The sequence below is a fragment of the Galdieria sulphuraria genome (assembly GCF_000341285.1).
Source record: "Galdieria sulphuraria unplaced genomic scaffold scaf_29, whole genome shotgun sequence".
Lineage (NCBI taxonomy): Eukaryota > Rhodophyta > Bangiophyceae > Galdieriales > Galdieriaceae > Galdieria > Galdieria sulphuraria.
Window position 1 is genome coordinate 80,615 of NW_005178446.1, and position 12,399 is coordinate 93,013.

The 12,399-nt window shown below is 38.5% G+C and overlaps 9 protein-coding genes across 10 annotated transcripts; 3 read left to right on the forward strand and 6 right to left on the reverse strand.

Moving 5' to 3' along the window:
- Positions 1-26: 26 nt before the first annotated feature.
- On the forward strand, positions 27-1,207 carry Gasu_35660 (MFS transporter). Its single transcript, XM_005705457.1, has 2 exons — positions 27-1,075; positions 1,128-1,207. The coding sequence occupies exons 1-2, from the start codon at positions 41-43 to the stop codon at positions 1,134-1,136; spliced, it is 1,044 nt and encodes a 347-aa protein (XP_005705514.1). The 5' UTR covers positions 27-40; the 3' UTR covers positions 1,137-1,207.
- Positions 1,208-1,712: 505 nt separating this feature from the next.
- On the reverse strand, positions 1,713-3,456 carry Gasu_35670 (serine/threonine protein kinase). Of its 2 annotated transcripts, XM_005705458.1 has the most exons (6): positions 3,265-3,456; positions 2,958-3,209; positions 2,690-2,905; positions 2,103-2,641; positions 1,937-2,048; positions 1,713-1,888 (listed from the first exon to the last, which is right to left on the reverse strand). In XM_005705458.1, exons 1-6 carry the CDS (start codon positions 3,364-3,366, stop codon positions 1,736-1,738), a joined length of 1,374 nt encoding a protein of 457 aa, XP_005705515.1. In that variant the 5' UTR covers positions 3,367-3,456; the 3' UTR covers positions 1,713-1,735. The 2 variants fall into 2 exon arrangements, with proteins under 2 accessions (XP_005705515.1, XP_005705516.1); XM_005705459.1 differs by lacking the exon at positions 1,713-1,888 and having other exon boundaries at positions 1,932-2,641.
- Positions 3,457-3,596: 140 nt separating this feature from the next.
- Positions 3,597-5,927, forward strand: Gasu_35680 (DNA ligase 1). Its single transcript, XM_005705460.1, has 6 exons — positions 3,597-4,076; positions 4,134-5,095; positions 5,143-5,211; positions 5,261-5,341; positions 5,391-5,654; positions 5,712-5,927. The coding sequence occupies exons 1-6, from the start codon at positions 3,623-3,625 to the stop codon at positions 5,895-5,897; spliced, it is 2,016 nt and encodes a 671-aa protein (XP_005705517.1). The 5' UTR covers positions 3,597-3,622; the 3' UTR covers positions 5,898-5,927.
- A 4-nt stretch (positions 5,928-5,931) lies between these two features.
- Positions 5,932-7,066, reverse strand: Gasu_35690 (pre-mRNA-splicing factor SYF2). Its single transcript, XM_005705461.1, has one exon. It carries the CDS (start codon positions 7,037-7,039, stop codon positions 6,089-6,091), a length of 951 nt encoding a protein of 316 aa, XP_005705518.1. The 5' UTR covers positions 7,040-7,066; the 3' UTR covers positions 5,932-6,088.
- An 8-nt stretch (positions 7,067-7,074) lies between these two features.
- Positions 7,075-7,606, reverse strand: Gasu_35700 (uncharacterized protein). Its single transcript, XM_005705462.1, has one exon. It carries the CDS (start codon positions 7,567-7,569, stop codon positions 7,252-7,254), a length of 318 nt encoding a protein of 105 aa, XP_005705519.1. The 5' UTR covers positions 7,570-7,606; the 3' UTR covers positions 7,075-7,251.
- Positions 7,607-7,726: 120 nt separating this feature from the next.
- Gasu_35710 (uncharacterized protein) lies at positions 7,727-8,817 on the forward strand. Its single transcript, XM_005705463.1, has 3 exons — positions 7,727-7,938; positions 7,991-8,245; positions 8,309-8,817. The coding sequence occupies exons 1-3, from the start codon at positions 7,846-7,848 to the stop codon at positions 8,792-8,794; spliced, it is 834 nt and encodes a 277-aa protein (XP_005705520.1). The 5' UTR covers positions 7,727-7,845; the 3' UTR covers positions 8,795-8,817.
- Positions 8,818-8,821: 4 nt separating this feature from the next.
- On the reverse strand, positions 8,822-9,326 carry Gasu_35720 (uncharacterized protein). The gene is made up of 3 exons (XM_005705464.1): positions 9,176-9,326; positions 8,994-9,130; positions 8,822-8,943 (listed from the first exon to the last, which is right to left on the reverse strand). Exons 1-3 carry the CDS (start codon positions 9,284-9,286, stop codon positions 8,859-8,861), a joined length of 333 nt encoding a protein of 110 aa, XP_005705521.1. The 5' UTR covers positions 9,287-9,326; the 3' UTR covers positions 8,822-8,858.
- A 5-nt stretch (positions 9,327-9,331) lies between these two features.
- On the reverse strand, positions 9,332-10,806 carry Gasu_35730 (uncharacterized protein). Its single transcript, XM_005705465.1, has 2 exons — positions 10,018-10,806; positions 9,332-9,969 (listed from the first exon to the last, which is right to left on the reverse strand). The coding sequence occupies exons 1-2, from the start codon at positions 10,706-10,708 to the stop codon at positions 9,881-9,883; spliced, it is 780 nt and encodes a 259-aa protein (XP_005705522.1). The 5' UTR covers positions 10,709-10,806; the 3' UTR covers positions 9,332-9,880.
- Positions 10,807-10,811: 5 nt separating this feature from the next.
- On the reverse strand, positions 10,812-12,376 carry Gasu_35740 (uncharacterized protein). Its single transcript, XM_005705466.1, has one exon. The coding sequence runs from the start codon at positions 12,239-12,241 to the stop codon at positions 11,255-11,257; it is 987 nt and encodes a 328-aa protein (XP_005705523.1). The 5' UTR covers positions 12,242-12,376; the 3' UTR covers positions 10,812-11,254.
- Positions 12,377-12,399: the final 23 nt, after the last annotated feature.

Here is a 12,399-nt window from a genome sequence, read left to right on the forward strand (position 1 = left end):
ATCAATTTGTCGAATCTTCCTTCTTCTGTGAGACATTTGGATGCGACTTACTCTTTCGAAGCGTTGGAGAATAGCTTTTGCTTCAGCTTTTGTTCATGGAATTCACTTGACAGTTATTTATATCGCTCCCAGTTTATTATTATCACCGGAGAGAAAACAGCTTCATATATCACTCTCTGAGGCTACAGTACCTCTTAATATTTACAAGTTGTGCAACATCTTGTGCCTTCCTTTTGCTGGACTGGCCGTTGATTATCTAGGCATTCGTCGATGTCTTTTGGTTGGTTTGTTGTTGGGTTTGCTAGGGGGAATATTATATGTGGTTTCTCCTGCCGTTTGGTTGTACATCGCCTTAAGTATATTATTTGCTCTCTCTTTCATGTTGTCGGGAACCAACGTGGTCATCGTACTGACTTCCAGTTGGTTTTCTAAAAGTAGAGGGTTGGCCGTTGGATTGGTCCTTGCTGGATATAGTTGTGCAGCTTCGATAGCTCCTATTGTATTGGGTTACTTGGTCAAGTTATGGAAATATCGATTGGCGTACTTGTCCATATTGATAGTATATTCTATTTTTGTGTTACCTGTTGCTTACAAAGTACTTGAAGAGAAGAAATGGGTAAAAAACTATGTCGAGTCGCTTCCTGAAGAGCATCTACAACGTGTGGATATGGAGGAGTTTTCAAGACAAGATTCTCCTGTTCCTCCTAGAGAGATGAGTTCGTTATCGGAACAAGTCAAGTTGTCAGCGCGCAATAATCCTTCTATTCATGAGAGTCGTTTGTGTTTATCTTCAGTAGAAAACACAAGCCCATTTTGGAGTAGAAGTTACTTGAGACAAGTGCTACGAGAGACTGTTTTTTCAAGTCGTTTTATGGCTTTGGCTATTCTTTATTTTACTTTACAGTTTGCGCTAGGTTTTGTTTATGAACATTTTGTAATCTTTTTAGAAGAAGACAATCACATGAGATATGAAAGAGCTACTGTTTATTTTGCTATTTTGAATACTTGTGCACTTTTGAGTAAGGTATTGGGTGGTTATGTTGCAGACCGTACTTGTCGTTATAGAACCTTGCTAGTAGCTTCTGCATGGTGTTGGTTGGCGACATTACTATTGTTTCGCTTATCAGGAAGCGTGAAAGGGCCACATGTTTTGTTTTTTCATCCAGCATCCAGTCACGTTCAATTTGTGGTGTTTTGTGTATTTTTTGGTCTTTCCTTGGGAGTTATATTTAATAGTATTTATGCAATTGTTCCACAAGTGTTGGGGTTCTCTCATTTGGCATTTGCACAAAGCACTTTAGGAGCTTTGAATTTTTTAGGTTCCGCGATGGGTTCTACATGTTCTGGATTGATTCATGATATTTCACATTCTTATCTATTCGCTTTATTTCTGGTTTCTATTTCTTGTTTTCTCATGTTTATGGACTCGATAGCTTTGTATGTCTTGTATCGCAATGGTGGAACTTGGGATGCTGTGGTACAGCAATTGAATGAAGAAGAAGAAGACAACGATAACATGGTCATCGAGCCATCTCCATTGACAGAACATTCATCAAATGAATGGTCTACCAAAGATATAGCTCCATCCATAACAAATGAATAATAAGGAAGCAACAATCACTCTCTGTAAAAGCTTGGCAATCAGTGGTTACCAACCTAATCGTTCCAATAGTTTGTCACACGCATAAAAGAACGAAAATGAGTCATTTCCTCCTTGTATTTTCTATTTTATGTCTCACAACAATGTATATAATGAAAAAAGTGAGAAAGAACTTACTTGTAGATCGATAACATAGCCATCAAAAGTTTTGTATAACTGAATTCCAATTTTCAACGGTGGCAAGTGAGTTGCAGAAGAATAGATGGAATGGGGAACCAATACTTTCAACTGACAACATTCACAAAAGAAAAAAAAAGTATTGTGCAACTGACTTACTTGGTAAGCTGTACATTCTCTCCATTTCCATTGCAGTTGGTCTAATTGCTGATAAATATGTAACATAACTTGTCCCGCATGCGGAATACTTGTGTTACAACCCAATGAATAACTAATATTTCCATCCAACATATTGAACGAGACTACTTGAGTGATTCTAGCTTACCTAGTAGGTTGATATTTCTGATAAAGTTTGGTATATTCTTCTTCTCGCTTGGTCCTGTGAATGGGAAAGGAACTGGAAGACTCCGATAAAGCGGCTTCCGATTGCTCAGCAATTTCCATTTTTATCAAAGAATCCTTGATTAGATGATAAGCTACGGTATATTCGTTTCTTTTTCCACGTTGCAATGCGTGAACCACTTTATGACGAGGAAATCCGGTACGGTCTTGAACCATCTTCAGAACCAATTCATCAATATGCAACGTTTGATGTACCGAGACATTCTCTTCCAAAGCAATATATCGAGGTATTTTGGTTAGAAACCACGGATGTTTACGAATATTTTCAACAGTAATTCTGGCAACAGGATCCGTCACCAACATTTTGGAAATGAGATCTCGTACTTGTTCGGATAGAAATGAAGGGAGAACATAGATACCTCCGCGAATTTTTTTAAAAAGATTGGGAATATTTTCATCATCAAATGGCAAAGAACCACATAACAGAGCGTAGAGAATAACACCACAACTCCATACATCGACCTTTCTATGAGTGAGAGTTGAAAATGTAAAGATAACTTGTGTTCTTACTTCTGGACCAGCGTAAAGTCTTCCCGAAATAACTTCAGGAGCTGCATAATTGGGTGAACCACAACTTGTTCTCAGAAATATACCGTCTTTCATGATATTCGCTAAACCAAAGTCCGCAATTTTGATATGCATATTGGCATCTAGTAACAAATTTTCTGGTTTCAAGTCTCTATGAACTACCATATGCCTATGACAGTAAGCTACACCGGAAATGATCTGCACGACTAAGTTGATAAAGCACATTGCATTTCCATAAGGTGAAACTTACTTGTTGGAAACATTTTCTAGCTTCGTCTTCCAATAGTCTTCCTCTTTCTACGATGTAGTCAAAGAGCTCACCACCACTGATGTATTCCGTAACCACGAATATATCGGATGGAGTGTCAATCACTTCATATAGACGAACGATGTGTGGATGTTGAAAAAGCTTCAAAATCTTGATTTCTCTACGCACTTTTTCATCCATTCCCAAAGACTTGACTTTTTGTTTGTTGAGAATTTTCACAGCCACTTTTTTTCCCTTGTAGAAGAAATAAAGGGTTAGGAACACAACGAGGTAGCTATAAGTAGCTTACGGTTTTTTCATGTTCTGCAAGTTTTACTTTTCCAAAAGAGCCAACTCCCAACGTTTTTCCTAGTTTATAGTGTCCTATTTTTACCAGTGCGTTATTTTCCATATTTGCTTCCAACTGTACCCAAAAAAGAAAAGAGAAAGGCCAATCTTTCTTCTGGTAGAAAACCCAAAACCAAATGAGATTGAATGGAATGGCATTGTTATCCAATGGAGTCGTCTTTTGATATTGGATAATCATCTTTTGTCTTGAAAGAATAGAATACTGATCAATAAAGTTAGAATAACTCATAAAGGATATTGAAAATGATATTGAAATGATCCAACAACAATGGAGAGAAAAAGAGATTTGAGCTTCTTACATGAGGCGAAAGAATATGTGTCATCATCAGCAAGGCACTCAACTCACTCTTCAGCAGTGGTTGTTTGTCACAACAAAAGATAGAAGAACTGATAAACAAACGCCTTTTTCTTTACAACCAAACCAAACAAACTTTACTGAAACAAGCTATGTTTCAGAAACTACAGAACAAACTTTGACGACCAGTGATGAACTACTGTCACAAAGTTCCACGAATGTGACAGAACAACAAGCAACGAAAACTCAAGTTTTTGTGGGAAATCATATGGACAATATATTTCAACTACAACTGCAGAGTCAAGGCTTCCCTTTTCAAGCTGTAGCTATTACGCTGGATATACTTCAGGCTACTTCCAGTAGACTGAGCTCCATTGAGATACTTTCAGACCTATTTCTAGCTATATTGTTGAAATATCCACAGGATTTGTTACCTGCTGTATATTTGTGTACCAATCGTGGGTATTCAGGACGATACTTTGGAATGTTCTAAACACTTCATTTCTTTTTACTAGGAGTGGCAGCTCCATGGGAAGCAGTTGAACTAGGAGTAGGAGGTTCACTTATTTCCAAAGCAATAATGGAAGTAACAAGTGTTTCAAAGGAAACTTTGCGCTCGCTGTATAAACAATATGGAGACTTGGGAGATGTTGCACAAATCTGTTGTTCAAGGCTACAGAGACTCTTCAAACCGAATTATTTAACCGCACAACACGTTTATCAGAGTTTAAGAAAGATTGCACAGACAAATGGAGTCAAAAGTGTTTCTCGAAAGAAAAATCTTATCCAATCGTTGTTGGTTGCTAGTCGCTCTCCTGAGGCTCGTTATATTGTAAGAATCTTATCACAACATATTCGAGTCGGTGCAGTTGAAAAGACAGTGATTGCAGCACTTGGTAGAGCATTTATTATTTTGGACGCTATTCGTAGTAACGGGGAAGAAATAACTTCTCGAGCACAAGTACAAAAGTACAGTATAGAAAGAAAGACGGAAACCAAACTTCTGGTGGAAAGAATGAATAGAGCATTTTCGGAATGTTCTGATTGGGAAAGGATTATAACATTTCTAGTGAATGATACGCACTCTTGGAATCAGTTGAACGAGTTCTGCAAGTTACAACCCGGGACACCTTTGAAACCTCAACTTGGAAAGATTACAAAAAGTGTGGATGAAATGATTAAAGACCTTGGAACAGACTCGGATATTAGTTGTGAATGGAAATATGATGGCCAAAGATGTCAAGTGCATATTATTGAAAATGGAGTCGTCCAATTGTTTTCGAGACATTTAGAAGATATGACTAGCAAATATCCTGATGTAGTTTCCAGTTTTGCAGATATTTCAGGAGTTACTAGTGCCATTTTAGATGCAGAGATTGTCGCTGTCAATCCTTCCCATTCTCAGATGTATTTACCCTTTCAGTATCTTTCTACTCGTGCAAGAAAAGATGTTCAGTTGAATCAGATTACGGTTCAGGTAACGCCATTGTCATTCATCTGGGAGAGTTGGTTATAGTTGGATAGGTTCGAGTGATTGTGTTTGATCTAATGTTTTTGAATGGAGTATGTTTGATTGAACAGTCCTTCCGTCAGGTATGTTGAAGAATGTCACTTTATTCTTTTTGTTATATTTCGAAAATAGCGAAGGCAGCTCTTGGAACGACACTTTAGAGTCCGTTCTGTCACACTACCAGAAACTCTCATCTCTTCCCAGGTCAATGAGGTTCGTTTTTATCTATATTTGTCTAGTTGAGGCCAATGAGAATATTTAGGTTGAAGCGTGGTTAAACAGAGCTATATCCAATGGATGTGAAGGTCTCATGTGTAAAGCATTGGATGGTCCCAATTCTGTATATTATCCTTCCAAAAGATCTGAAGGTTGGTCCAAAATAAAAAAGGATTATGTCGAAGGAATTAGCGATACGATGGATTTGGTTCCCATTGCTGCATGGTGGGGTAATGGTAGAAAGGCAGGATGGTTGAGTCCTTTCTTATTGGCGTGCTATTATGATGGTGAATTCCAAAGTGTTTGTAAAGTTAGTCCTTATGAGCTATTCTCAAAAAAAAATAATGCACTCAATATACATGTTTAGGTTATGTCTGGCTTTAGTGATGAAGAATATAAAAGCCTAACCGAATTTTATCTGCGGGATAAAACACTTCCCATAAAGCCACCGTATTATCAAGTGGATGAATCTTTGAGACCAGCCATATGGTTACAAGCATGTCAGGTATATGTTCTTTCATATGAGAAAAAACTCAACTTGACCATTCCTTAGGTTTGGGAAATTCGGGGAGCGGAACTGACACTATCACCCATTCATCGCGCAGCTATAGGACTAGCTCATTCTCAAAGAGGAATATCTCTCCGTTTTCCACGTTTTGTCCGTTTTCGTGAAGACAAAGCTATCGAAGAATCAACCGACAGTCAATACATTTTTGAAATGTACAAAAAACAAATGAAAAATATTTAAGGTAAAGCAGTTCCTCGTTCCAGATTCTGCCGTATCTCCTGTGTATATTCATCAAAAGACCTTGCAATCTTCTCATTGAAACGGCGATTGCGTTCATTGATGAAGCTAATATCTGCACTTTCTTCATCAAACTTGTGCCACTTGCTGAATTTCCTACGACGCTCTTCCGTCTCCTCAAGTTCTTCCACCATTTTTTCAATCCTGTCGGGATCAATTGGAATACTCTGACCATATTCAAGCTGGTCCATTTCTTCCTGTGCTTTACTACGGTCTATTTCACTTGCTGGTATTCTTGTCAAACGTTTTTCGTATGCACGATACAAATTGTCTTCACCGTATATCGTTTCTCCAATGAGCTTTTCCCCGCTTCGACGCTTCTTAATCAATTCTTTCGCTAGTTGTTGTTCAGCTTGTTCGGCTGTCTCACGCCAGAACTTATCCTTTAAACCTATGGCCACGGTACTCTCCGTTCGACTGCTATTTTGCTGTTGTGACTTGCGTAAAACTTGTCCGCCTTTGCTACGGAAATGGTTCGTTCTCAACTCTTCTTCAACTGCCTGAGAGTTCAACTTTCTACCCTCGTTCATACGTAGACGAATGTCAAAAAGCTTCTTTTGCAAGGGGTTCTGAAAAGGCAGAGAATTGGTAGCGTAATTTTCTGGCTGCCATTCTTCTCTCTTATTCTCAACTTGTTCCCCAAGAGCTTCATAAATATTACTTGTAGGGTCACTTTGTTCATTTGAAAGTTCCTCGCGTCTGTTTTCCAACAGGTTCTCCGAGTCCGCTGCCTCTTCCAAGTTGTTTCTAAAACTAGAATCCAACACAGTGAGTTGCCTATTTTCACTTCCATCTTCTTCCCCTTTTAAACCATCAACACTGTCTTCTTCAGTCATATCTACGTGAGGACTATTTTTGGGTTGTTTCCTACGACGAGACTTGCGTACCATTTCCTCTACCAATCACCACAATTACACAATATCCTACAATTTTAACAACTTTTATTTCTCCATAATCTTTTCACAAGAAAAATAGGAAAACATTCACATTCCAAAAATCATTTTATGCAATAAGAAGATAAAAGAAATATGCCATCCTATTCCGCTCGAAACCTTTGCCATAAAGCCTTATATATCTCCAACGCAATGGTGATTAGATTCAGCTATTTATACGCTTTATTGTTTTGCTCCTTGAAATGATTTTCCGCCAAAATTTCTCGTGCACTAGTGTGTAAAGGGGTTGTCAACTGCTCAATCTTACTTTCCGCGGCGAGAACCTTGTCACAAATATTTCCCAAAGATTCTTTTATCTTTTTAGTAGTGATGGATAGTTGTGTCGTGTTTTTCTCCAAAAGTTTCCATTGTTCTAAAAGTTCGTCTTGCATAGAAAGAGAGAGAGAGAGAGAGAGAGAGAGAGAGGAAGAAACAGGCGACTCGTCGATTTTCAAATTCCCAAAAATGAGAGCGCCAGGGATCATCATTTTTCTTCCAATGCTTATGAGGACGGGGTATCGAATCCTTTTCTTTTAGCTATATATTTTACATAGCATTGTCCATTAGCTGAAAATCAGAGAAACTGAATCTTTTTAAACAATATCATTCATGATTATCATTGACAAAGAAGATGTCATGTATTCAAGTTGTGTTATCCAAGAGGGTGCAGTAAGAACAACGGATTTCCTACATTTCATTCTCGTTGGATTGGCACACTGTCTTATTGGATGATGGCGTTTTCCTTGCTATTTTGGTCGAGGAGGATGTTAACAGGTTCAAGACTTGGGACGACCTATTCTTTATCTCTTGCTTCACCTAAATGGAAAGAATTGTTTGGACGATGGACGAGATCAGAGGTTTGTGTATTGCTTACTTTTTGTTGAAGAAAATGTTGTTCATGCCTCAAAGTTGAAACCACAAAGATATTTATCGAAAGACATCGACGGAAGAGATGGTAAGAAAGAAAAGAAAACGGAAGATTCTAAGGAAGAAAGTGATGGACTGGACGATATTTTCGACGTTACGGTGAAACAGGAAGACCAAGAAGCGGCAGAAAAACGTGCCAAGGAAGCAAGGGAAAGGAAACCAAAAAGCGATATTCCTGCAAAACCTGAAATTCCAAAACAGGTGGAAGAACAAATTCTCAAAGAATTCGAAAAGGCTGTAAGACTTGTGATATTTGTGGACTATAGTATATGAGCTCACTCTGTGTTTTTTTTTCAAAAGGTATCTGGTAACGCAGCACAATCTATTGTGGAGAAGTATGGATTGACTAAACATCACATAAATGTATTGTCAGCTTGTTCAGTTAGTACTCAGCGTTTACACGCTGGTCCTGTAGAGAAGTTTGGTCCCATTCCCATAGAGAAGAGAGTTATTGGATACATTCATTTGGATGTACTAGACGCACCTGTGCCAGTAAAAGCGGCTATTCGAAGAATGACCGGCCAACATTACAAAGGAGACTTTGTTAAGCTTGCTTGTGAAAAGTACCCAACTTCTATTGAGAATCTTGTACATGTAATCTGGACTATGGAAACGATTGTTCGTACTGCGAAGGAAACTGTTGGTATTCAAGTGGATCGAACTCCACTTTCAAGTTGGAGTGAAATCATGAACTGTGTGGAATCGATAGGATATGGAAAACAAACAATAGATTATTTGAATATGTCTTATGACAAAATGTCTCATTCCACCGGGAAACAACAGTAAATACTACCCATAATGTTGAAAAAAGAAGAAACGATTCTATCGGCAATATTCCTGACTATCTACTCTAAGAATCTTGTTCCACGGCACTTTCTATCTGTATATCAGAAGTAGATTCTGCTTGTGAAACGATGGTGTATTCAGGAGGTGGGCTAGCAGTGGTCAGCAAGTAGCAGTCGCTCTATAACAACGTAATCCTTACTCTTTTAACGCACGAATGGGATCAACCTCATAACTTGGAGGTTTCCTAAACTTATCTGAAGGTCTCAGTTTTTTAGGTCGTTTTTTTGCAGCCCATTTAGCACCTTTCCAACGTGCTCCTTTTCCTGCTTCTATAGTCTAAATGAATGATAAGTAAAAGTCCCGAATTGTATTTCATCCTACCAAAGGTGCAACTTTCACTCTTTTGTTGACGTGACTTGCTTCTGTCAAGTTGCCTAAAGTATTCGTACGAATATTTTCTTTCCAAGATAGGCCATGAATAAAAGCCCACATCGACGCTCGTGATCAAAATAACAATCTCATCTCCATAGTCTTGGATCGATTATTGAATTCTCCTTAACGTTACGCTCATGGAATATGACATTCTCAAGAAATGTAAAATGACTTTGCTTTCAATATCCAATGATCGAAGCAATGGAAATAAAAAACCATGTTGATAGTAAATATTCTTTCTTGTGAAGACACATCGCTCAAAGTACTATAGATAATAAACTACCCGCGAGATAATGGAAAGGATAGAAACAGTTGAAAGGCGCTTGTAAATACCGTCCAAAGTATGTAGACTCGATTTCCGCACAATTGCAAAGTTCTTGAAGTGGATTGAACAAGTTATGAAGCAACAAATTCATATTCTTTATCGTGTAACAGTCGATTGATACTCTTCGACGGGTTCCTAAAAGCAGACTTTTAGAACCTTCATAAAAGCCTTCAATTCTTGGGTCAGTTTGTTTCAGTCCGGAGAGAGTTTTATACACCACCCAGAAAAAGGTTTCATAACGTCTTTTAGGGTTCAATTCTCGTTCTCATCATAACTGAAAACAAATGCAAATCAAGAGCACGACTTACCCCACTCAGTTTATCAACGTATTACAGTCCTCGTTGTTCTAGAGTCTCTTCCATCTTTCTCTCGGCTATAGGAGCAACTTTGTCAAACTCTCCATTGCCTAATAAAATAACTATTCGGAAAATGAGCCAAACTTTCAACAAGACTCAAAAAAACCAACCGTTATCTCCTGATTTCTTGCCAAGGATAAGAAAAGGGTCCATATTAGCAAAGATATAATATTCGTTTTCTGTTAAGCCATCCATAAAAGTGCTAACAAGACGAACGTCTTCTTCTGCCTCTATTTCTACTTCCGATTCTTTCTCCAAACTCTCCAAGTCTCCATCGATAGTTAAGGTTACCGCCGAACGATTCAAAAAGATCTCTTGTTCTGCTAGAGTTTCAAAAGCGGAAGGAAACAAACGATCAATCACCTCTTCGTCTTCCAAAGGTGTCAGTTCCCAGTCACCTGTTTGGTCTCGTTGATAACTTGCAAAGAATACAGGCTGACTGCAGGGACTCAAAACAACAAAAGTGGTTCCTTCGTGATCGAACTCATGCTCCACGTAGCAAGAAAGGGAACGGTCTAGTTTTGAATCTAGTAGGGTCACAACTGGAGGTTCCACTTCTTCCGTAACTTGAGTAAGCTCAGATGGATTCTTCACGTTCACAATAATAGGCAAGGGCCTCTGTTCAAGAGTGGTGAACTGAGAGTTTGCCCTCGAAGACCTCACAATAACACTGCTGGGGAAACCTTGCCTTCGTTTCTGCCCGAAAAAGGCTTTTGAAAAAAGCACCTCACTTTGACAATAACAAGTTTTACAGTGCTTCGTGGTGCTTTTCAACAAAGCGGACAAAACAAACGCATACATGAATGGATAACACCTGATTACTCTTTTCGACTGACCTTGAAATATCTTCAAACTTGTTGAAATGCAATCGTGTGTTACCAAATTCTACTTTTGTTTTCCAGAAACGTTTCACTTCACGTGAAGATACAAGTTTCAGGTCGGTAGAGTGATACAGAAGTGAAATTGCTCTTAAAAGACAAATAAACCACAAGAATAATAAATATACAGATTGTTATCCAGTATTGTAATTCAAAGAGACAACAGAGTCTCTCATAGGAATAGAGGAACAAAATAATCAAATGATATCAATCCCAGTGTATAGCAAGCAAACTGTACAAAGTCCCAACACATTCCAACTAAGTTCGCTCAGACGAAATAAATTTTCTGCTATAGCTAGTTCTCGCATCTCTTCATGTTTAAAGGTCAAAGTTCAAATAGGAGCACAACTATCACGAAACTGTGCTTCAGCGCTTTGCAATTCTGTTTCAGATATAGGTTTCGGTCAGTGATCATTTCACTCAAGACCTCACATAGCTTCAGATAGTCTTCTTGATCAAGTTCATATTTTTATAGATAGTCCCATTCTCGAATGCTCTTGGGACTCATTTGTTGATCTTTCACTCGAAGAGATCCTCCCAAACTCTGTTGCCAAAGGATTTCAGAGCAATTGAAGACTTCATCTACTGGAATAGAAAGATGATATAAGCTGTCAAGTAATGTTTGAGACAATTCTTTGATGGCAGATATTCTCACAGAAATGAAAATGCAACTGGCAGCCTGAACAGGATACGAAAAGTTCATAAGACCCTCCTCCATCATAGCATATTTACACAAGGATTCTGCCATATGTATAAAGTCTTTATGTAACCACGTTAGTAAGAGACCGAAAATTTGAATGCAATGATAAGTCGTCGTGACATTTACTTTCCATCCGAGAGTAGACAATATTGTACTCTCAGCATCTACTAGAGTCTTTCTGCTAACTGTTCCCATCAAAGAGCGATAAGATAAAAAGTATTTAGAGCCAAAAACTTCTCTTTCATGAAGTTTTGTAGCCAACCAGAGAGCAGCAGCTGAAATTGATGGGACCATGTATGTTTGAAGGAAGTGTTTGCAGACGACACTATCAAAATAGTGTACAGCTGTTAGAACAGTTTCCGGTGAGAGAGAAAGCCGATTAGCAAACGACAACATGCTTGTTACTTCATTTCTTCGAAAGGAAGGCACATGTCCGACATTCTTAGAGAATTGTACACACGAGTTCTTTGTAGTGGCCAGAAACTGCTCCTTTCTCAACTCTTGGTGATAAAAGATAAGAACTTCATTATCACATAGAAGGGCAGAGTTATTCATCAACTGATATAGAGGTAAGTTTTCTGCAAGTCTGGTTTTTGCATCAATAGTTTGGTGCAGAGGCACGGAGAGAGACCTAGTAGTTTGTACCAGAAGCTTCTTGTCTGGAATGAATTTTACATTTTCTTCCTGACAAGTTACTTCAGTTTGCATTTCTGGTAGTGATGGTAGACTATTCTCGAGTTCAAAGTATTCCGTCATTCAATGGAAAATCAGAAATGGCGGGTTCAACAGGATTGGCGCCAAGATTTGAACAGACTAAATCATTCATAATTGACAATTGATAGAAGGGCACAACTTATGAGGATGATGATGATAATAGGCTCTGTGAGGATCATCATATTTGAGCCCTTTGGGGA

What these genes read in the sequence shown, in the direction of transcription:
- Gasu_35680 (XM_005705460.1), top strand. Translation starts at nt 3,623, where the DNA reads ATGAGGCGAAAGAATATGTGTCATCATCAGCAAGGCACTCAACTCACT. An exon ending in TGTATATTTGTGTACCAATC is followed by an intron (nt 4,077 to 4,133) that starts GTGGGTATTCAG and finishes TCTTTTTACTAG; the next exon opens with GAGTGGCAGCTCCATGGGAA. An exon ending in TCTCTTCCCAGGTCAATGAG is followed by an intron (nt 5,342 to 5,390) that starts GTTCGTTTTTAT and finishes GAGAATATTTAG; the next exon opens with GTTGAAGCGTGGTTAAACAG.
- Gasu_35690 (XM_005705461.1), bottom strand. Translation starts at nt 7,039, where the DNA reads ATGGTACGCAAGTCTCGTCGTAGGAAACAACCCAAAAATAGTCCTCAC.
- Gasu_35730 (XM_005705465.1), bottom strand. Translation starts at nt 10,708, where the DNA reads ATGTATGCGTTTGTTTTGTCCGCTTTGTTGAAAAGCACCACGAAGCAC. An exon ending in CAAGAAATCAGGAGATAACG is followed by an intron (nt 9,970 to 10,017) that starts GTTGGTTTTTTT and finishes TTTTCCGAATAG; the next exon opens with TTATTTTATTAGGCAATGGA.
- Gasu_35660 (XM_005705457.1), top strand. Translation starts at nt 41, where the DNA reads ATGCGACTTACTCTTTCGAAGCGTTGGAGAATAGCTTTTGCTTCAGCT.
- Gasu_35720 (XM_005705464.1), bottom strand. Translation starts at nt 9,286, where the DNA reads ATGTGGGCTTTTATTCATGGCCTATCTTGGAAAGAAAATATTCGTACG. An exon ending in GAGTGAAAGTTGCACCTTTG is followed by an intron (nt 9,131 to 9,175) that starts GTAGGATGAAAT and finishes TCATTCATTTAG; the next exon opens with ACTATAGAAGCAGGAAAAGG. An exon ending in CCCATTCGTGCGTTAAAAGA is followed by an intron (nt 8,944 to 8,993) that starts GTAAGGATTACG and finishes GACCACTGCTAG; the next exon opens with CCCACCTCCTGAATACACCA.
- Gasu_35700 (XM_005705462.1), bottom strand. Translation starts at nt 7,569, where the DNA reads ATGATGATCCCTGGCGCTCTCATTTTTGGGAATTTGAAAATCGACGAG.
- Gasu_35740 (XM_005705466.1), bottom strand. Translation starts at nt 12,241, where the DNA reads ATGACGGAATACTTTGAACTCGAGAATAGTCTACCATCACTACCAGAA.
- Gasu_35710 (XM_005705463.1), top strand. Translation starts at nt 7,846, where the DNA reads ATGTTAACAGGTTCAAGACTTGGGACGACCTATTCTTTATCTCTTGCT. An exon ending in GACGATGGACGAGATCAGAG is followed by an intron (nt 7,939 to 7,990) that starts GTTTGTGTATTG and finishes CATGCCTCAAAG; the next exon opens with TTGAAACCACAAAGATATTT. An exon ending in TCAAAGAATTCGAAAAGGCT is followed by an intron (nt 8,246 to 8,308) that starts GTAAGACTTGTG and finishes TTTTTTCAAAAG; the next exon opens with GTATCTGGTAACGCAGCACA.
- Gasu_35670 (XM_005705458.1), bottom strand. Translation starts at nt 3,366, where the DNA reads ATGGAAAATAACGCACTGGTAAAAATAGGACACTATAAACTAGGAAAA. An exon ending in TTGCAGAACATGAAAAAACC is followed by an intron (nt 3,210 to 3,264) that starts GTAAGCTACTTA and finishes TTCTTCTACAAG; the next exon opens with GGAAAAAAAGTGGCTGTGAA. An exon ending in CTAGAAAATGTTTCCAACAA is followed by an intron (nt 2,906 to 2,957) that starts GTAAGTTTCACC and finishes TTAGTCGTGCAG; the next exon opens with ATCATTTCCGGTGTAGCTTA.